The sequence below is a fragment of the Perca flavescens genome, chromosome 16, assembly GCF_004354835.1.
Source record: "Perca flavescens isolate YP-PL-M2 chromosome 16, PFLA_1.0, whole genome shotgun sequence".
Taxonomy (NCBI): Eukaryota; Metazoa; Chordata; class Actinopteri; order Perciformes; family Percidae; genus Perca; species Perca flavescens.
Genome location: NC_041346.1, coordinates 6,000,509 through 6,022,268, shown reverse-complemented (window position 1 = coordinate 6,022,268; position 21,760 = coordinate 6,000,509). Strand labels below are relative to the sequence as shown.

The window sequence follows — 21,760 nt, the reverse complement described above, 5'->3', positions numbered from 1 at the left end:
AAGCACAAGACACAGATCATGGATCCTTCCACAGAATCAAGAGAAACCGCTACATACATGCATATCATGGTTTCTACATGGGTCTGCTGTGTCAAGACCTACTGTATACAGCAGTGAAATATAGCATTGTAAAAGAGAATTAAGCCGAGCAAACTCACATCCAGAGCTGTCTGGGTAGTTTCTTTGTGTTTGGATTTGGGGGAAAGTCGCTCGTAGATGACCGTGTCGGCTCCCTTACAGTAGAGACGAATACGACCGTCAGGAAACTTCACTGAAAGCGAGAGAAGAGACAGTAGAACAGAGGATCAGAGGTCAGATAGTTTTGCAATTATTTAGCCTTAGGCTATGAATTTTTGAGTCACGTCTAATAAAAAATATAAAGTTGTATGTGGCATCGGGTCAAAATAAACTACAATGTATGATCACGGTAACAAAGACATGTCACCCAATCCAACAGTGTTTTTACAGTATAATAGTTTTTCAAACAATGGAGCTCTATGGGACAGAGGAAGAAGATACTACACAAGGTTAGTACTGCAGTGCCAATTCATTTATAACCACTATCTTGGTATTTTACTCATTTTTAAGAAAGATTGTTTTTATTCAGTTTTTTCTCGTGTTCATTGAATGCAGTGGTGCAATTGTGTGTGTGTGTGTGTGTGTGTGAGTGAGTGAGTGAGTGAGTGAGTGAGTGTATTCGAGTGTGTGTTCGTACAGATGATAGACATGCGCTTCCGGTCAGAGTTGAAGTCGAGCAGCGCCAACATCTCGTAGGTTCTCTCCTCCTCCATCTCCTTGATGGTGATGGTGTCCTGCGTACGAGACAGAAACACGTAGCCGAAGTTCCTGGCTGCCGTCACCAGGGCGCCCTCATCAGGAGACGCCGCCTGGTACACCAGACCATCTGAGAGAAACATATGAACCCATAGTTGAGGAGGTTGTGTGAATTCAATTCAGTTTATTTAGGAAGGGGGCAGCGCAAACTAATAAAACACATGACTATTTAGAGTTTAAAAAAATCCCAGAATTAGCCAAAAGGCTATTCTTCATCTGTAGTCCTCTGGCGTCGATGTTAAAAAGGCTTTTTAAAAACACAAATAAAACAAGAAAGAAAGACAACGCAAGCAGAGCAGACCTAGCACAAAACCAGATACAGCAAAGAATTTACAAGGTTACCAACAAAGCAGAACAGGTTACAAGGTAAAACAACAGAGCATATGTCTAATGCAATACATTTAGTTTTTTGTCTGTGTAGCGTTTTATTTTATTATAAAAAAAAGGTACACTGTGTAGGAATTTCTCCCATCTAGCGGTGAAATTGTATTTTGCATTCAAACGAATAGTGCTCTCTAGTGCCTCGCTTTTTCAAATGTGTGTTGTAACTACGGTAGCCGTTAGAAGCGATAACAACATGTCTTCCAATAGTGCTTCATCGAGTTTATTTTTGGGTGATGAGGTTCATCATTTCAAACTGCAAACTGCATTGAATCATTAGTGTGAGCATGTATAAGTAATTACCCCTCGTTTTTTGAATGCGCCGGTCACGTTGCCTTTTTAATTCCCTTTTTGGCGACGACGATTCCTTCTCCTGTGAGCATAAGTACGATCCTCCTTTGTGAGCTAAAGTGCAGGCTTTCAAATTTGCCCGGGGCAGTGACAAGCGCCTCTCGCTGATCTCCTTCTCAGCTGGTTTCAGTCACGCGACGCTGGCTCTGAACGAAAACGCGTTGTGGATTAGTTAGACAGGTAGGCTAGTGCTTTATGTCCCGCTCAGCCATTATAGTTTTTCAAAATGGCGGAACGACATGGAAGCCTCCTTGGACTTGCCCGTCCAATGTAAACACATAAGAAATTCTTCGCTTACGAGGATAAGTCAGATCATTGGCAGAGGTAATTTTACACCAATGAGGACATATTTATGAATGAAGACATTTATTTTAGCTAATAAAATACATAAAACACTACACAGTGTACCTTTACGATTTTTTGGGGGGGGTTTTATGGCTTTGTATTGATAGTATAGCTTGAAGACAGAACAGGGGGGAGAGGGGGGGTGCATAATATGCAGCAAAGGGCCGCTGCCAAGTACTCTAATCTACATGGGACGCACAGTCTACTGGGGGAGCTAGAGGTCGTCCCCTGTGCAATGTTTTCATTGTTATTAGATTCAAAGACAATATCTAAAATACTGTTTAATGCAGCTTTGAGGAAAAGTCCTCTTTAGGGTATGTCGGGGTTGATCGACAGGTCAGCCAGACATGGTGGTTGTGGTTTATTTATCACACCTCAACTCCACTCCTTTTGCCCAAACTGGGATTTTAGAAAAATGTACCGTCTTTGTGCTCCACCATGACTGTGTGACAGAGAGAGAGCAGTTTGAAGAACTCATTAGCGTCTTTATCCTTCCCGGATCGGATGCATTCCACCAGGGAATGATCCACGAACTGGAAACTTCTGTCAGCATACTGGTTCCAGCTCCAGTCCACCGGCTAAAGGGAAAACCCAGAAAAATGGTATTGAAAACTACGGTACAAATAGTCAGCAATTATTCTGGTAAATTAAGTAGCTAACTGATCAAAATCAATATCCATTTTGATGTGAATCATTTAGATTTCCTGCCTTAGTTTAGCGGTCAAAAATAATTTGCCTTAGAAGAGGTACTTATTTATGTCATTTAAGCATGTATTGTGATCATCCGCATTATTCTTTGTAATTTTAACAATTATTATTATTATTATTATTATTATTATTATTATTATTATTATTATTATTATGTCATTTAAATCTAGTGCATGGGTTTTACATTTTACTATTAATGATTTATTGACTGCTGTTACTGTATCTAAATCAACAAGATTTGTTGATCCTTAAAAGTCTTCATATTTGTTCAGTTTCATTCCAGTCTTTGTAATATGTCTGTAATCTCCATGTGGTATGTGTGAAGCTGCCATTTTAGCCAGGATTGTCACGTTAGAGATCTGTAATCTCAGTGAAGCCCTTTCCTGGTAAATAAATGGTGTGTGTGTGTGTGTGTGTGTATATAATAAATATAAAATATGTACTGTACATGTTGTATATGTACCACATGAAATACAAAAGGGCAGTTCAGTATTTGTGAAACATGGGCAATGGCCGATAGATTTTACATCATTTATCTGCATCAGTGTTGTAGTCATATTCAAATCAATATTTTAATCAATATCTAAAAAAGCAACTGCTTTTTTTGAGGAATATCAGCTTATTTTAATAATGTTTTAATAATTTAGAGTAAGGGTCACTTTACATATGTTTAGAATTAAATACGGTTTGTCATATTTTCTCCAACCAATGAAACATTTGATGAATCTAACAAACGTTGAGTCACATTTTACATGTGAATCATCTTATTTTGGAACTACGCTCTAACGCAACCATATTTATATGTGCAAATATAAAGTCTATATATTTTTACCCTTCCTCGCTCCAGCACCAGTCCCGCAGCTGTAGTCGGTTCACCTGTGGAAAAGGAAAGCAAAAACTTGGAATGACTAAACTGCACATCTACAATATATGTAACACCAGCAAGTCATGGCTGTAAAACCAAATGAAGAACACATACACGTATTAACGGTGGCAAAGAGGGAGTACCATATTAACAATATTGTCCAGTCATGTTTTTTTTTTTGTTACTTTTTGTCTCCTGCTGGTTTACATGTAGTTGTACATGCTTTTTAATGTGCCCTAACCAGCCTACATAAGAGCCCCGTTAGGTTCTGCATTTTATTAATTTCTTCTTTTTCTTTTGTGAAGCACTTTAAGCCATTTGCACACTTTAGATCTGTATCTTTTGTAGCTGCTACTTAATCTGTTGGCTCTGCTTTTATCTAAATCCCACTTCTTGCAGCAGTGAACCAGTTCCCAAAAGGGATCATTAAAAGGAAACTTTTTTTTTTTTATCTTTCTGATAACAAGCCTGTACAAAAAAATAAAAAGATTGTTCCTGCAGAAACTCCGTATGTGTGGAACATTGATTTCATCTAAATATTCTGCATATTCAGGTGCGCTGTTGATGTTTTTGTTATCAACAATTGCCATTGCAATACAAGGCAGCAGGTGTCCGTCTCTTCTTTCTTTTTTTCTCTTTACCTCCATATCTACTGGTTTAAATTTTTCCTCCCATGTTATTTCACTCGCCTTAAATGGTGAGTTCCTTTGAATAAAGGCCAGAGTTTCAATAGTGCTGAGTCACTGTTACTGCCAGGGTTAGGGAGTCAGTTGTCACTGGCTCATGTATCTCCATTGTTGGGGTAACAAAACCACTAAAATGTCAAACAGTGGGACTTATTAGTATTTTTTTGAGTGAAATAAAGCATATCTGTACCATAGCTGCGTCCAGCGATGGTGCACTTCTTGAACTGCATGACGTTCTGTGTGAGAGTTCCCGTCTTGTCGGAGAAGATGTACTCGATCTGACCAAGCTGCTCGTTCAGGGTGGTGGTTCGAGCCTGCACAGGGGCAAAAACTGATTTAATGAAAAATACAAAACGATGCACAAGCCAAGATATCACTAATCTGATCTGATGCCGGTAAAGGTCCGACTTTTTAAATATAGCTGCTGCAGTTTGGCTCCGTATTGTTTAGAGGGGGGGAGAAAGTTGAGCGTTGTTTGACCAAATAATCTCAATGCAAGGTCCATTTACCAGCTTTTACTGAAACTTTCAACTGCATCCCATGCTCTTTATCAGCGAATGCAGTTCAGAATGCTCAGCTGTCTTAACATGATCTCAATATTGAACTTGGGCTATTTGAGGGGGTTGAATTAATAGCAAACTCAACTTGTTGATGAAGACAGTGAGATACAGTAGAAAGACCAAGAAAAAGCTTGTCGGTGGAGGTTAAAAAGGTTTTGTTCTTATTCCATTGTACTACTTTGGTAATACATTATAAAAAAAATTAAAAAAACGTAGCATCTGATGTCAAAGATCATCTGTAATATCAGCAATAATGTGCATCAAATTTGTTTTGGTGTCGCTATATATTTAAAATCATTCAAAGAAAATCTGCAGAATATGGCGCAGCAACCTGCAGGTGAGCCACAGCTAGTCGAATGTGTTCAGAATGTGTGTCTACATTGTTATAGTCATCTCCCTATAAGTAAACATTGGGTTTTTACAGTCTGAAGGACTGAAACATTGTTAATAGGGAATACAACTTTGGTTCTTTCTCTTTCCTGGAAAAAGTAATACATTCTCCGTGGACAGGATGTAAAGTGTGTTGCCTTAGGAATAAAATCAGGAAATATTATTATAATAGCAGTAGTAATGTACCTTAGCTGGTGTGTCTTTCTCTAAGAAATACATCTGCAGGTCCCAGTTGATGAACTTACTCTGGCCCAGACGAATCACCTCCACACTTAACACAAAGCACACAAAAAGGTCATGACAAGTTTGATTTGGACATTTCTTGGATATATTGTTTAGAATTGTATTATAATATTGTATCGTGACAAAAGTACCATGATAATATCGTATCTTGGGGCGTCTGGTAATTCCCATCCCCACTAAATATGTGGTTATGGTTTTACTGACCTGACATATAGTGAAATGGGCACCATGGTGTTGAGGGCGATGATGTATCCCCAGAACATGAGGAAACCTCTGTAGGAGGAGTTCTGGTTTTTGCCGTCGAACAGATACCACGCCTTAGAGCCGATAGCCTCGTACCAATAGGTGTGACCGATGGCCAGACCTGCCGCCACCAGGATCAGCAGAACGAAGATCTACAGGGAGGGAACAGAAACACACTTACACAAGGGGCGATTCCAGGATTTTGTAAGTTACAAAATTTTGTAAGTTACAAAATTATTTTATTATTTATTTTTATTTATCAAAATAAACCATTGGAAATCTTTGAGATATAAGAAATATTGGATAGGATAGAACAACATAATGTAATTCTGCTAAATAAAACATCACATTTATTATTCGTTTCACTCATTTTCCTTTTAAACAAATTTTATATCCAAATACAATGCACATTTTCTATAGGCTCGGTTTGCCACTTTTCTTCAGTGATGGTTCCATGGTATCAGAATTTTGGATGGTGATCATGGAAACATTTATTGGTCATGTGACAAGAGCTGGGAAAATTGGCAGAACAGGCAGCCAGGTGACAGTACTCTGATCCAATGGAAATCACAATTGGCAGATTGACAGCACTCTAGCCCAATGGTGCAATCATATTTCAGTGGGCTCCGGTGTAGTCTCGCTTTGCCAGACCTTCCTCCACAGCGCTGCAGAGGAGGGTCTGGCTAGTCCACACAGCATTCTGGGATGGGAGAAAAACGTGATGTGGTTTATTTGCATTTCTTTAAAACCAATCTCAGTCTTCACGGCCGGCGCTAAGCACCGGTAAAAGCCACGGTGCCGCTGCAAAACAGCCTTGGGAAGGAACGTGTACGTTCAAAAGTTGTTTTAGTCGTGCAACAGAAAACTCAGATTGGACAGATAGTCTAGCTAGCTGTCTGGATTACCCTGCAGAGATCTGAGGAGCAGTTAACCATAGTCCTCAGAAATCGACCGGAGTTTAAAATTACAACACAAACAAAACTGACATCTGGCTGATAAGAGTGAAATCTGGAATTTCCAACAGCAACAGAGCAATCCCGGAAGTAGAACGTCATGGATATAGACTAGGGCCGGTGTCAGCCAGTACCCCTGACTTAGACACTGGCTGACTGACAAAACGGCATCAGATGATGATGAGAGAAAAATTTAAATTGTAATGGGTCGAGATCCGCACGGGTCTCAGACTTACCGAGTAAACCATGTAGTTCATCAGCTCGTCAATTTTGGTCCTCTTAAATCTCGTCTTGCCACCGTTCTTCATGATTTTGGTGTCGGCTCCTACGACAACATATATCAAAAATGGTGAATGCTAGCCATTCATTGTTAGTTATCAATCATCAATAATATTCTAACTTATTTATTATCACGGTCAAATTTTATTTGGCAATGAGAAATTATCCAATTTATCCATTTCCAATTATTAAAATTTTCTCAATCGTCCGAAATATGACAAACGCCACAAAAGACATCTTAAAAGTCAGAGATATTCAATTTTATATCATGTCATACAAAGAAAACAAAACTATTAATCAATCATTAAATTGTTGCTCATTCATTTTCTGTTGATCAACAATTAAATGACTAATTGTTTAAGCTCTATTGTTGAGTGTTCTTGCATATGGATCCGGTCTCGCCTAGTGCAAGATTATATGTAAAGTCCAACTTTAAATAAGCTTTGAAAAATTATTGGTTCCGTGAAATAAATGTGTTTGCTAAAAGTGATTACTTTGCAATCAACCAAATTTGAGATGTTTAACTTCAGCATGCACTGTCCGTACTAAAAGTTTCACTAATTTTGAGTTCTAGCAGTAAAGTAATCTCATGTTGAGGGTTCTCACCTGCGAAGATGACCAGGCCGTGAGACACCTCGGTGTTTCTAATCTTGCAGCCGCGGAGCAGCATGTTGTCCAGGTCCAGGGGGTAACGCTTCCCCTCATACAGCATCGTCCCCACGAACTTATCCAGGCGGTTGTTCGGCTCCTCGCACTCGATCAGAGCTAAGGGAAAGACGAAAGGACACGAAAACGGCTTTCATTTGACTCAAAACATAAAAAACATTTAAATCAGAAGTGTTGAATCATGGGCAGCATGAATTAGCTCACTAACTCTTATGACCTTACGACAGTCCGTCAGTTACTATCGAGATGTGTTGCTCCGGAACAAAGACGACAACATCAGTGTTAAAGTAGTCTACATCCTAGACTATTCCACTTGGCTCCGTTGCCGCCGGAAAATCCACCGGATATCACTCATTTAGGCCGGATATCCTTTGCCTTTGTGTTGGCATTTTAAACTCCGGTGGATTTCTGGGGACTATGGTTAACTGCTCCTCAGATCTCTGCAGGGTAACTCTAGACAGCTAGCTAGACTCTCTGTCCAATCTGAGTTGTCTGTTGCAAGACTAAAACAACTTCTACACGTACACATGTTCCACCGAAACAAGTTCCTTCCGAGATTATTTTGCAGCAGCACCGCTGCTTTTCTCCGGTGCTTAGCACTGCCTAAAATGATTGTGATTGGCTTAAAGAAATGCCAATAAACCAGACCACGTTTTCCTCCCATCCATGAGTGCTATGTGGAGTAGCCAGACTCTACTCCAGCGCGCTTTGGAGGGTCTGGCAAAGCGAGACTAGTGTTAAAGTAACCTAAAGTACCCTCTTCCATCTGCCACCGTGCCTTAAATTCTCCTTCAGCTACAATGGCTTGTACCTGAACACTAAACACAAAAAAGGGTAATCTTGAAGTTAACTAAGACCTTTTTTTTATTATTAAAAACTACCTCTTCTAAACATTTTCTCCTACACACTCCTACAGCAAATAGTACATTTTTATTTAAAGAGTATAAAATAAAAAACTACCAGACCTCATCTGGAAACTTAATTTAAAAATGAAACATTAAACTGAAATATCAAGGTTATAAATATTAAGAATATCTTTCAGAAAATATTGTACACATTGCACTATGCAAATAATAATAATTATTATTATTATTATTATTATTATTATTATTATTATCATCATCATCATCATCAGTTACTCATTGGCACTTGGAAAATGTTCCAAGAAGTTTTTCAATTACTGTTAATATTATTCCTCTCAATACAATACAGTATAATTATTTTAAAAATCATTTTTTATATTTTTACAATTATACATTTTCATTTTATATTTTCATTCCATCCTTGGCTTTTATTCTCAGGAGAGTCTCTGAGTGATTATAAGTGATTTAGGTTCATGCAAATAAACTTTGCTTGTAGTTGTGAAGTAGTCTTACAACTACCATTTCTAGTCACTGATCCATTATCTTTATTATGACTGTTATTGCCACTGTTCATCACACTCCCAACCGGCACCAACAGACACCGCCTACCAAGAGCCTGGGTCTGTCCCAGGTTTCTTCTTAAAAAGGGAGTTTTTCCTCGCCACCGTCACACTGAATGCTTGCTCTTGGGGGAATTACTGGAATTGTTGGGTCTTTGTAAATTATAGTGTGGTCTAGACCTACTCTATCTGTAAAGTGTCTTGAGATAACTCTTGTTATGAATTGATAACCATAAATAAAATTGAATTCATGCTTACCATTGAACTCAGCCAGCTGACGCTCCTCCTGCAGTCTCTCATCAGTCACTCTGAGTCCCAGCTTAAACTTCAGGTTGGTCTCTCTGCAGAAGAAAAAGACAAATACTTAAAAAGGACTGAAAAACCAAGCCCCAAGGAAAGCAGAATCACAGTTTAACAAATTCAAGTTCATAAAATTTCAATTAAGATGGAAATAATAAAAAAAAAATCAAATGACTCTGCATGTTAGGATAACTTGATTTGTCTGGATAAATAAAGCTTATTTATGAAAATAATTTAATTTATAATTCATTCTCTGATGCAAGTTGCATACAACAAACTTCAGAAAAACACAAAAGGCGATAGTGATGTCTGTTTCAGTTTAGTACATTTACTGTAAAATAGTTCCTGCAGGTCTGTTGATTTAAAAGGCGTTTCCCACTTAATCGCAGAATATATATACACTGGCCTGGCAAAAGTTCTTCACACATTTACTCTCCTCTTATCGGTGAGTAATGTGTTGACCAAACTCTTAAGAAAACTACAGATCAAACAAACCTATCAGACCAAAGAACGCTGCTCCAGCAGTCACTCCATAATATATTTCATTATTTATATTTGAATGTAGCAATCAATAGAGTAGATATTAGTAGAATAGATATTACAGTTCAAAACTAAATCGTCATAACACTGAATTATGATAAATAGGTTATCTTTTATTTTGGTTAACTTACCCGTCAAGCTCAGCTGTTTCTACATAGCACAGGCTGTTTGGGTTGGAGCTGGATAACAGCAGGATGTCAGCCTGAAGAGAATAAAAGCTACACATTAAAAATGTAGAATTCATCAAGCATTCTGAAGGGTTTAACACTCAAATCTGCTCACAGATATTCTGGTGTATTTCTGCACTGCTTTAAGTCAAAACCTACATCCCTCTGTGCTTGGTGACAACCACCTCATTTCTAAATGACCATCCCTTTCTCAAACCATAGAGAGCATTGTTGTAAATCAGCCGATTTTACAGCCTTTGCTGTCATCAACCATCAAGTACCATTAGATCATTTACAGAAACGGCTCAATGAGTCTTCGCTTGACTGGGTCAAAATTTACCTTTTAAAATGGACCTTTTTTGTTCAAATACGTGATTTTATCCCTTTGTCTCACCATATTACTTGGTGAGTGCCACAAGGTTCCATTTTGGGTCCTATATTTTTTTACATTCTCTGCAGTTCTACATAGATGATGCCTCTCAGAATGTGTCTTACTGACATCAAATGTTGGACAATACAGACTTTCTTGCAGTTTAATGAAAACTGCAACAAAAGTTTTTGGACCTTGTAACTTATTTACCCCATTCAGATTCATTCATTTAAAAAATAAAAAAATAAAAAAAAAAAAACCTATACGATATATTTATCACATGCTTTACACGCACAGTCTTGGAATCATTTGTAACCCTGCTACTTTTAAAGTACTTGACAATATTATGATTCAGTCACTTTCTTTTGCTAAGAAATATATCTTAAAAGTACTTATCACTTGTTAAATATTAACAGTAATCCATGTTGTCTTTGCGGATATTTTGCAATCAGCTCACGGACCATGAAACTGAACAGATCTACAGCAGTTAGCCACGTTATCACTAGCTAGCTAGGCTACAGGACACCCATCTGACAGATGTAACCAGGTAATAAAAATTGATTTACAATAGTGTTCTGAAAATAACTATAAGCTTATGAAAATTCAAAAGAAAATTGTAGGAATTTTCTCAAAGTTGGCTATGTATTTAGTTGATGTTTGAGAGACTTTTCCTGATGGTTTTAAGGTGCCCCATTGTGTCAGCTTAAAATGGCAGGAGGTCACACATGCACATTTAAACAGTAACTGTCCCACAGTCCAGCAAAAAGGTTGCTGCATCTTACTGGAATAAAGTCGTTCTTCTTCATTCGAACCACATCTCCAACTTGTATGTTCCTCCACTTTGACTCTTGAAACCTGTGGCAGAGATCAATCAGTTTGTTTTCATATTTGCTTTTTATGATTTACAAAAAAAAAAAAAAAAAAAAGTCCTAACAAAAACAAACACAACCATCCATGACAACACACAAAACCAGTCAAACAGAACGATGAATCAAACAAAACTGAAGGCTAAACATTTATAGCAACAACTCTTGTACACGAATAATGACTAGTGGATACCATGATTACAGTTCCGGCAAAGTTTTAACCAGAACTTTACTTAGCAGTTTCCGGTGGGGCCTGGAGTTATAAATATAAATAACTGGATCCTGAATCTGCTTTCAACTGGCAGGTAGGGACTTCCAGAGGGTCGCGCTGGTCGGATGCAGTTCATGCAAAGGAGGTTTTATAGTCTACAATTTCTTTCTGATATACTTTGAGTGTTAGTAGCGGTATAGTGAAGTCTAGTTATGAGTGCTGAAAATGGGTAAAGCTATATCGAGTAAGTGTGAGGTTGAAATAATTAATTTATCAAAAATAAGAAGATGGTACTTCTTTAGGATGTTATAATAAATCTTAGTGGTTTATCATTCATTATCTTAACATGTTGTCAACCTGGAGTCAAACAACTGACATTTCTCACAAATGGCAGTTTTAAAAGATGTGAATATCTTGTTTTATAAATCAAAGCAACAGGAAAATGAACTTTGTTCTGACCTGCCATCAAGCAGGACCTCACACTTCCTGCTGTTGATCTCCTTGTCCATCCTGTGCCGCGCCTAGTAGAAAAACATTAAAAAGAGGTCAGAGCAAACTGGATAATACAATACTTAACACTATACTACTTAATATAATAAAAGGTAGATACTTTCGCTAAAATAGGCTAAATTTGATCTGACTGAAATAAATTTACTTAAATTCTACTGGCTGTTCACTCAAAGTAGCTAAAAGCTGAGCTTGAAGAACTTTCACAAAAAAAAAATCCAAAATCAAGGTTTACTTAGATGTAGTTGAAATCTCAGAAAAAAAAAAAAAAAAACTACTTACAATAAAAACATCCAGAAGTGCATTTAGCAGTGTGTTTCTCTCTCTCTCTCTCTCTCTCTCTCTCTGCCTTTGTCTCTAACAGACTCACGGGACACAATGGACATTAACCTACCGCTAACCTGTTTACATTTATATTTGTGATCCATACAGTTACCCGATCCATACGTGATCTGGCATTGTACATATTGTTTATATTTTTGGATTTGCACTCTTTGGATTTGCACTTTTCCCACTTTGTATTGCAACTTCTGCACAGCAATTTCCCTGTGGATAAATACGGTGTTATCCATTCCAAAAGGGGAGAAGTCTTACCAGATCGTCCACCAGGTCTTTGATGCCAGTGACTCCAAGCACCACGACTAGAGGAATCAGTGTAGTGTACCAGGGCAGAGTAGCAATGTCTGGAATAATCTAACAAACAAACAAGCAAACAAACGTGATGGCACTTATTGTTCCTTGTTTTTTGTAACACTGTAAGTCAGAAGACAAGTGGTTGATCTTTTATTATTTTTTTTAAGATATACCTGTAAGATTAGCAGAACCAGGAAATAGAGGTTGGCGACTCTCTTAAACTGCTCGTACAGGTTCAGAGGAAGGAAGGTGAGGACATTGTACTTGTATGTCTTGATGGCATTTCCCTGCAGAGGAGAAACACAGCAGACAGTGATTAGCGCAGAAGCAGCTGGTATTTTGTCCTGTGCTGTTTAGCTGCAAAAAATATGCACCTTAAAAAAGGGAAAGTCCACCAATTTTACACATCAGCTGGCAGAAGGATCCTCGCCACACAATGAGATCGGGCAAGAATCGCGGGTGACATCACTCGAACATCATGTCAGGCTTCGAGCAATGCGTTTGTGTCCGCAGTCCGCACAGCCAGCACTTAAAGCAATCAGCGTCCTGTGAGGGGCTACTGGAAGCTACGGGCATGGTTTACGTGTGTATGATGACGCCGACTGTTTGTTGCAACAACGGTGGATGTGACAGCCCAATGATTCCTCCAATTACCTGCCAGGTTTAGTTTTTTTTTTTTTTTAAAAGTGCCTGCCCTTTTCCAAACAGTTTCCAATGATTGCTTATCAGATGGTTCTGTTTAACAATCTATCTGGTGAGTCAGGTTATGGCTCAGGAGGAGCTTTGGAGAAAATAATCCTGATGATGTCATCTGGGTTATTTCAGCTTGGGCTTGGATACTACACATTTTAAACTATGTCTGGTTTTACAAACTCGAGATCTGGAGTTTGAAAGACATGGGAGCTCACAGGGAGGGTAATGAAAAGTCTACTGAGATGCGTTATGGGAAATAATTAGGATCCAACATTTTGACCCTTGACCCATGCTAATAGGCTCTGCTCATTGGACTTCTAGCACTCTTTTGTAAGTTTGTTTCTTATGAGTCCTCCAATTTTATGGAAATGCAATACTGAAACGACAGGACTAATCTTTTTAATTTGTATTTCTTTAGGCATTTTTAGGCCTTTATTTTCACAGGACAGATGAAGAAATGAAAGGGGAGAGAGAGGGGGAATGACACGCAGCAAAGGGCCGCAGGTCGGAGTCGAACCTGTGGCCGCTGCGTCGAGGAGTAAACCTCTATACATGTACACCTGCTCTCCCAACTGAGCTAACCCAGGCCACACAACAGGACTAAACTTAAAATTATTCAGATTTTACAAATAAATCAGTGAAATTAATTTACGATTGTCCAACAATTTCTCCTCGTTTGAAGAATTTCAGCTTTCTATAATATGTAACCTCCTCGGTCCTCGGCTGAACAGGAGGTTGTTCTGTTCCTCCTCAGTGAAGGCCGTCTCAAAGCTCTTATTTCTGCCCCAAGGAGCAAGCATTGAGGAGGTATAATCGAGGAGCTATAGCCCAGGATACACGAGAGGAGCCTTCCCGGAAGCCATGCAGCTGAAGGAGTTGCTAACTCCACCCATACAGCTGATAAATTCATGTGACGCTTCAGAGGAAAGGACGTCTCATCCCTCTAAATTACATTTGTTGAAGTTGTTAGGGTTAGTTTAAAAGGTTCTGGCTTCAGTCCCACCGAGTCCTGCTGTGTCTTTTGGTAACATACAGGTCGGCTCAGCTGGACAATCAGGTTTCAACCTCCAGAGGCCGACGACACAATAGAGTTCAATAGGGCTGCTCCCTCTTAGTCGATTAGTCGACTAATCGGTCGTTTTGGTCTTAGTCAACTTAGATTTCTTTAGTCGATTAGTCATGTTTGATGCTTTTTTCATGCTGAATGACTTATTTCCAAGAAACATACGAGCACATCTCTGGTGAACACAAGAACTAAAGTGGTGCTTTCGCATGACTCTTTGCGGAGAAACTCAGATTTACAGATCTGTTGATTAAATCAACTAATCGATACGTCGATACAATTGAATGAGTGTTAGTAGACTAAGAATTTCTTTAAATCCAGCACAGCCCTAGAGTTCAACAGTCACTGCCCAATTTAAGAACGGCTCTGGTTCCCGTAGTGATTTTTAGGGCTGTGTTCAATTGAAGAAATTCTTAGTCGACTAACACTCATTCAATTGTATAGACTAATCGATTAGTTTATTTAATCGACAGAGCTGTAAATCTGAGTTTCTCCGCAAAGAGTCATGCAAAGGGATGAATAAATTGAATAAGATAATGCCTCCTTTGCATATTTAAACACAACATTTCCCGAAAACGTGTAATACAACAAATAATTGCCTTAATGAAAAGGAATCAAATTAGGTTTCACGGTGATATTAGGTAAAATGTCAACCCTTAATTCTTGGGTTTACCAGAGATCTGCTCGTACGTTTCTTGTAAATAAGTCCTTCAGCATGAAAAAAAGCATAAAACACGACTAATCGACTAAAGAAATCTAAGTTTACCAAAACAACCGATTAGTCGACTAATCGACTAAGAGGGAGCAGCCCTAGTGATTTTACCCATTAAGTTGCTCCATTGACGTTTCATTAAAGGCTTGTATAAAGAATTTTAAGCCTGGAACAAAGCCAACCAGCTCCAAGGAGAATCGTGACCATAAAACATTTGATTCAGCGCCAAAAAACATTTGGAAAACCAAAAAAGGCAAAGACATTATGGCTAAAAATCTAAATCCTTATACAATATATGAATGGGACTTTTTTTGCTGAGCTCAGCAAGTGCCAGCAGTGACTGAGCATTCTACCAATCAGCTAAAGCTTTAAATCACAGGAAAAGGTGCAAACTATGTATTTGTTTTTCATGTGTAGGGTAGACTAAGTTAATAAAAAGAGTTGAGTGGTAAACTGAAAATGTGAAGAAACTAAGTAAAGCCATGATCTCTTGAGGGTATAAAAGCTCTCCACTAAATCAAGTACAACACCCAGTTGCCATACATTCACATGCTTCCACCCAATCTTACATTTCATCTACATATTAAATAAAAAATACAACAGTATCAACAAAGCACAAACAGCTCTTAACATATCAAACATGACCTTTCAGCAGCTATGGGAGTCCTAATTGAGTCAGAAATGACTCAGCAGAAACATAAGGAAATTAAATTAATACAGCAGGCTTCCTTGTTAGTGTTGTTTATCATGTTATTTATAGTGTGGGTATAGAACAGGTTAAAACCTGTTCTATACCCACTTTCTTTGGGGATTAGATCAAATATTGTACTAGACCTGGCTAAAATCTGGCTAAATAGTATGTAGGTCAGTAGACGCTTACTAATGTCCATCGTACACATGATTTTGTTCAATTAAAAATAAATTCAGCCTCCATAGTTGACGGACAGAAACTTATTTACTTACTGACTTTTGCAGGTTTGAATTTTTATCCCTATGACTTGTGAATGCAGTGCTCTTCTCTAGTCTCCTGGGAAATGTGGACTGATCAATTAACCATCAACTCTCTTCAGCAAGTTTTAATTCTTTGCAGGTTGATTGTAGGGATGTCATGAGAATCGGTACTTTGGTACCAACATTCTTAAAATATGACTGTTCTTGTTTTTCTGCAGTAGCAGAGGTACCGATGGTTTAAAAAAAAAAAAAAAATGAAAAGGTACTGATGTTGTAATTCTCCACAAGTGGTAAAGAAGAAGGCCTACAAACACACACACACGGAGAACTACTGAAGATAGCAACAAGTTTAGTCTAATACGGAAATACTTTTCATTCGTGACTGATGACAACGGACATATAATTGATGCTGGGGTGCCGTTGTGCAAACGATGCCATCATTCACTTCAAACAAAGGGAGGGAACACCTCTGATTTGGTGAAGGTGAGTGAGTTTCATGTCATATTGACATCATAAACAAACCGTAAAACTTTCAATCCTTATCCTGAAACACAGGCCCTATGCGTTTGTTTGAGGCAGAAAGATACTTTCATTAACAACATTTGGTTAAAGGCTGTTGCAAATATACATAAAGGTGTGATTATGTTGACTATTTACAGTTCAGAATGGGAATCATTTTGGACCTATTTGAATCTTAACTGGTCCTGTAACAGCAGATGGAGGTGGGGAGGTGAGCTTGTATTCTGAAAGAAGTTTTCCTATAGTCATAAGCTGTGACTGTGGGGGGACTATTGGTTGCTGTGGAGCCAGCTAACGTTATGCTCCATGTAATGTTTGCGATAGCCAGTTATTTGTTAACAAAGCTAGTCAATTGCAAGGTTATAAAAGTTCCTCCTAAGGTGCTACCATGCATCGCCAATCAGCCTGTATCCTGTAAGCAAAATGTAGGCTGTCACCGGATTTAATAATTATTGAAATGTTAATGGTTTTCGGCCTGCCACCATGTGTACCTTAGCACCTGTGGTCTGCCCTGTTTTATTAGTCGACTAAAATCTCTCTCTCTTCTTGTGCCAGTATCAGCCAGAGGAGGAGGTCCACCAGGAGAGTACAGTGGCAACAGTTGAGGTTTCTTGTAATTGTTTCGATTTTGGAATCTATCTATTTTGTAATAGTTTCATTTTATTTATTATTTTGAAGGCTACACGCCACTAGTGACGTGTTTTTATGATGTTCAACTGTTTAAATATTATATATCTATTTTGTGATTGCTTTTTTAATATGTGACCACTTTGATAATGTTAAAATAAAGGAATTAATGTTGAAGTAATCAATAATTGTTTTTTTATACACTGTGGTATCTACTTTGGTATCTATTATCGTGCACTTTTGGTGGCATCGGTACCGACTACTAGATTTTTGGTATCGTGACATCCCTAGCTGATTGTGATGGAAAGTTCCTGAAACTAATGGTGGCTTTAAAGGAAGAAAATCAATGACTGTTGAGGATTCAAATAACTGTGTTTTGCAGGTTTCAAACAAGCTATTCATCACGTTGACAAACTTGTCCTGCTCTTTACCCAAGGTGTGTTAGCCAGGCTCAGCTCTGTGCTCAGGATCAGGTTCTACCAGGATCAAGAATGGAGTAAGATAAAGGCCCCGTCAGTCTATGAAATTGTGTTATGACAACTTACAGAGTATCTGCTCTTCTTGATGCACAGGAACACTTTTTTCTTAAATTCTGGCAGGTGGTGATAAGGTCGGTCATTGGCTTTCACCTTCCATGCCATCTCTGAAAAAGAAAACATTATGAAAAACATAAAAATAAGTAGGAGTGACCCAAAATAGTTGAATATTCTATCCTTCAATCGAAGGAGCCAGATTACAGTCAAACTTCGTAGAGGCTTTATGAAATGAGGATAATGTCATTTTAGCTATTTGGGGAGTGCTCAATGTCAGATTTTACATACGCCTACCCGTTTTCTCCCAGTTAGTTAATACACACTTATGATATCAATTTCAACATATAAAGCTGTAAATAAAAATGTGAGAAGTGGGATATGATAACAAATCCAACCGCCCCTTTTAAGAAAGAAAGTTTCACTTTCCACGATCCGTGACCGGAGAAGCATCTTGGCGGCAGGGATTTAAACCTTTATCTGAAAATGCCTGGGAAAAGAAAATCTAAAAGTGTGGGTGAAATTTGAAGATGATCCAAAGTAAGATGCTAGTGTGCCACCACCCGATACAGTAGCACAGCCGTGATCCAGTGCGCAGCCTACGGCATGATCTGTCCGCCCCAATGATCACCAAATCCTGCACACCAGACCAGCAAGCCGCGGTGATACATGCAAAGAGGCAACATTTGCGGCAGAAAAATGACAAGAGGATTGTAAAACAAGTATAGAGCGCATTGCAGGACAGCAGACTTTTGCTCTGTGCGCTATGCTTCTCGTCACCGGGGGCCAGCTGCTGACTGCTCGAGTGACACGCAAGCGGGTGCTCCAAACCCCTTTCAATTAATCTTTTCCACCCCTGCAACATTTAGACAATAAGAAGCAACTCTTTTTATGTTTGTGTCCTAATCGGTTGCATGTTTTCCTACAGTTACGTACAGGAGCTCAAAACGCCATGTAAACACCTTACCCTGGTTAAATTTGGAGTTCTCATAACCCCCGGTTAACAGACCGAGAGAACTCCTTCAGTAACAGGGGTAATCCTGCATGTATACACCTTAACTGGGGTATGATCGGTTTAAGCGTCTGAGCATGCTTCAACTGCCCCTCCCACTCTGCTGGAGTGGTTTTTGAACCGGAAATAATCAGACAGTGAAAGAAATGGACACAGCAACGCCATTAGACTTCGACGGAGACCGGTGAAATCAATCAGAAGCACTTTTCCGATGATGGCAGAGCGTTAGTACGCAGCCTCAAACTGAGATTGACGACATACATGTGACGTGAGCAACCTGTCTGAAAGTTGTAAGTCTTCTGGTAGCTGTGCCAAGAGAAATCTGTTTGTTCGTGGATAAATGTTACTTTATATGAATTCCCTCGCCACATACCAAAGTATTTCCAATCCATCAAAACGTTGCTGAAATATTTTGTTCCAATGCTTTCATGGACTCTGTATGCGCTTCTCCCTTGACTGTATGCTTCCACGTCCCCCCAGATTGCCTGCGAGCTTCTCCTGACTATACGGTAATTTCTCTACTGTGCTACAGAAAGTCGCGAGGTTATGACACAATCGTTAGCCTATTTTTACAAAAACGGCTGCTACGGGGCCATAACGTGAGATACAAGGTAATAGAGCCTTGTATACATTGTCATATTTCTTTAGAAATAAACAATGGACAAATAGTCTTTAAATGACTCAGATGTAAAGTTATTCGCTGTCAAAGTGAAGCCAAAATGAACGGTAGTCAATGGAATGCTAGCAGAAGGTGATGGCTTGTTAACCTCAAAATCTCCCCATAGGAGGTACACTTTCCGGATGCTCGCTTACCCCCTTGGAAATAATCCGTCGGTGATTCGTAGTCCTTGCTATGATACCATACAACAAAACAGCATTGCCCGAATCAGCGGCGGGCCACGGGCAGCAAAGAGTCTCCGTTTGACTCCCTGCCGAGGCAGCAACAGACATTAGAAGATGGCTAAAGAGATTGTCCATCTTCGGGGTTGTGAACGCTGTGTCTCGGGCAAAAAAGTGGCGGGACAGAGCAGCTGCCGCTAATGTTAGTTAGCTTGCTAATTTCATCCGACACTGGTTACTGATATAATGAGCCGAACAAGTTGTCAGTCATCTGGCGAGATCATTGTGCATTCCTACACTGTGACAAGAGTGTGTAAATGAAAAGCCAGGTGTGCGTTGACAGAGCCCCACCTACTGTACCGGAGGTAGAGTTACTCTCGGGGTAAGACCCCGGTTAAGTTAGTGCATTTACATGCGCACTGACGGCTGAATATTTCATCACTGTAGTCATCTCATTCAAAATGAAAACAAAGTCATTAGTGTCTTTAGTTACTCACCGCTGGGTCTAGCATCCGCCGGGGGATGCAGGGCTCCGGCTACTGGTGGCTCCGGTTCCCCTTCAGAGCTAACATCCAATTCGTCATCTGTCTCATCGTCACTGTATGGCATGACCTCATCGTCAGGCTCCAGGGAACCATCGGAGTCTGCACGCTGCCGACTCATCTTGTCAACTCAGGTATCTCTGAGAAAGAAGAAGAGATCAATAACTGTAACACAAAATGTATTGAGATTTTTAAAAGGAATCACATCAAGTGGGAGAAGGAAGGGCTAAATCCAACGTTTTTATTAGCTTTCCAAAACAACCCACCACACCCACTTCAGCCTTTTTACTAGTGGCTCAAGGGATAATGCCGGCCTGTTGGTGGGTCCGGATTGAAATATCTCAACAACTTTGGAATTGATTGGCACAAAATCTGATACAAACATTCACGATTCCCAGAGGATGCATCTCAATGGCTGGAGATCTCCTGACTTTTCCATTAGGGCCACCACAAGGTTCACATTTGTGGTTTAGAGTAAAAATTATGAATTTTACCACATCAACGTTTCATTGTTTCCATACAGGACTAAATACTTGCAATAGTAATGACATTACCATCAGCATCAGCTGTACTTTGTATTTAGTGTGAATTAGCATATGTCACGATAAACTAAGATGGTGAACATGGTGCTAAACATCAGCATGTTAGCATTTAGCTCAATGCCTCACTGTGCCCAGGTACAGCTTCACAGAGCCAGGAGCATGGCTGTGGACTCAGTCTTTTTTTATTTTTCCAATCAAAAAACCCACATTGTTGGAGAAAGATAAGTGAGGAAGTGGGCTGCGACCATGAGGAGACAATGACAGCAGGCTTCCTGCGCCCCGCCCTTATCTTCCAACGTTGTCAAACGACACCTTGTGCAACCTTGTTTATTTTAAGCATACTAAGGCCTCGAGGATTTTATGGTTTCAGTAAGCTGGCTTTGAGCAAACCCAAAGTCCAGGACTGCAAATGCCCCTTTAGAAACAACAAGGCGCAACCATGTTTTTATGGGCAGAATACATGTACGGATATCAAAAAACAAATGCATGTAGAGTGTGAGGAAGACCGAAGTAAACCAACACTAAGACAACAGTCACATTCTTTACATTCCCAAGGCCTACATATTTAAAAATGTCACATCATGACTGAAAAGAGCACAGACAGAACAAGATATGCAGATGCAATGAATCAGGAAAGAAGTATAATAAATGACTCAGCTGTTGGAAATGAAGTCATAAAATGAATCAATGGATGATCCATCTGATGGATCAGTTACACTCAAGTCAGCCTCAAAATGTTTTTACATTTAAAATTAAAGGACATTTATAGCCATAAAAACTGAACATCCATCTTGATAAAGCCATCGCCATTGTGTAAAGCCATCGATACTCCTTAAACAAACAGAAATAACGAGCTGCAGTCCAGGTTTACGTTCTGATTTGACCGGCGGTTTCTGCCAAACTTCCTAACGTTGCAGCGTGTGTTTAACTGTCATGATCATGGTCACCTTCTACTCAGACCGTTCCTTGTGTTTACAAAGAGCTTTATTCAGCTCATTTACAGTCTGTTCCTAGCAGTAACCTGACACCAGAGATAACCAGGATCCAGCCAAGTCTCAGTGAAGCCCCAGTCGGTGTTCACTCCACATGCCTCGGGGGCCCCTCCGATGTAGAGATGGACGCACAAAGATGGTCTTGCTTGTCTAAGTAGACGGGATTGTAGCCATAGGGCATTGCCGATAGGTATCGTCACCTTTTCCTCTGCCTTT

The 21,760-nt window shown here is 39.4% G+C and overlaps 1 protein-coding gene across 1 annotated transcript in view; it reads right to left on the bottom strand.

Moving 5' to 3' along the window:
- atp8b1 (ATPase phospholipid transporting 8B1) overlaps nt 1-21,760 on the bottom strand; it is a 49,062-nt gene that overhangs the window by 14,834 nt on the left and 12,468 nt on the right. Inside the window, exons 2-18 of the mRNA XM_028601879.1 lie at nt 19,966-20,150; nt 17,632-17,729; nt 12,695-12,808; nt 12,483-12,581; nt 11,841-11,902; nt 11,087-11,159; nt 9,899-9,969; nt 9,186-9,268; nt 7,445-7,603; nt 6,796-6,884; nt 5,568-5,758; nt 5,307-5,391; nt 4,361-4,484; nt 3,452-3,495; nt 2,333-2,489; nt 716-904; nt 159-271 (exon numbers count right to left, since the gene is read on the bottom strand). Of these exons, the coding sequence (XP_028457680.1) occupies nt 159-271; nt 716-904; nt 2,333-2,489; nt 3,452-3,495; nt 4,361-4,484; nt 5,307-5,391; nt 5,568-5,758; nt 6,796-6,884; nt 7,445-7,603; nt 9,186-9,268; nt 9,899-9,969; nt 11,087-11,159; nt 11,841-11,902; nt 12,483-12,581; nt 12,695-12,808; nt 17,632-17,729; nt 19,966-20,131 (1,917 nt within the window). The 5' untranslated portion in view covers nt 20,132-20,150. The remainder of the gene's footprint in view (nt 1-158; nt 272-715; nt 905-2,332; nt 2,490-3,451; nt 3,496-4,360; nt 4,485-5,306; nt 5,392-5,567; nt 5,759-6,795; nt 6,885-7,444; nt 7,604-9,185; nt 9,269-9,898; nt 9,970-11,086; nt 11,160-11,840; nt 11,903-12,482; nt 12,582-12,694; nt 12,809-17,631; nt 17,730-19,965; nt 20,151-21,760) is intronic.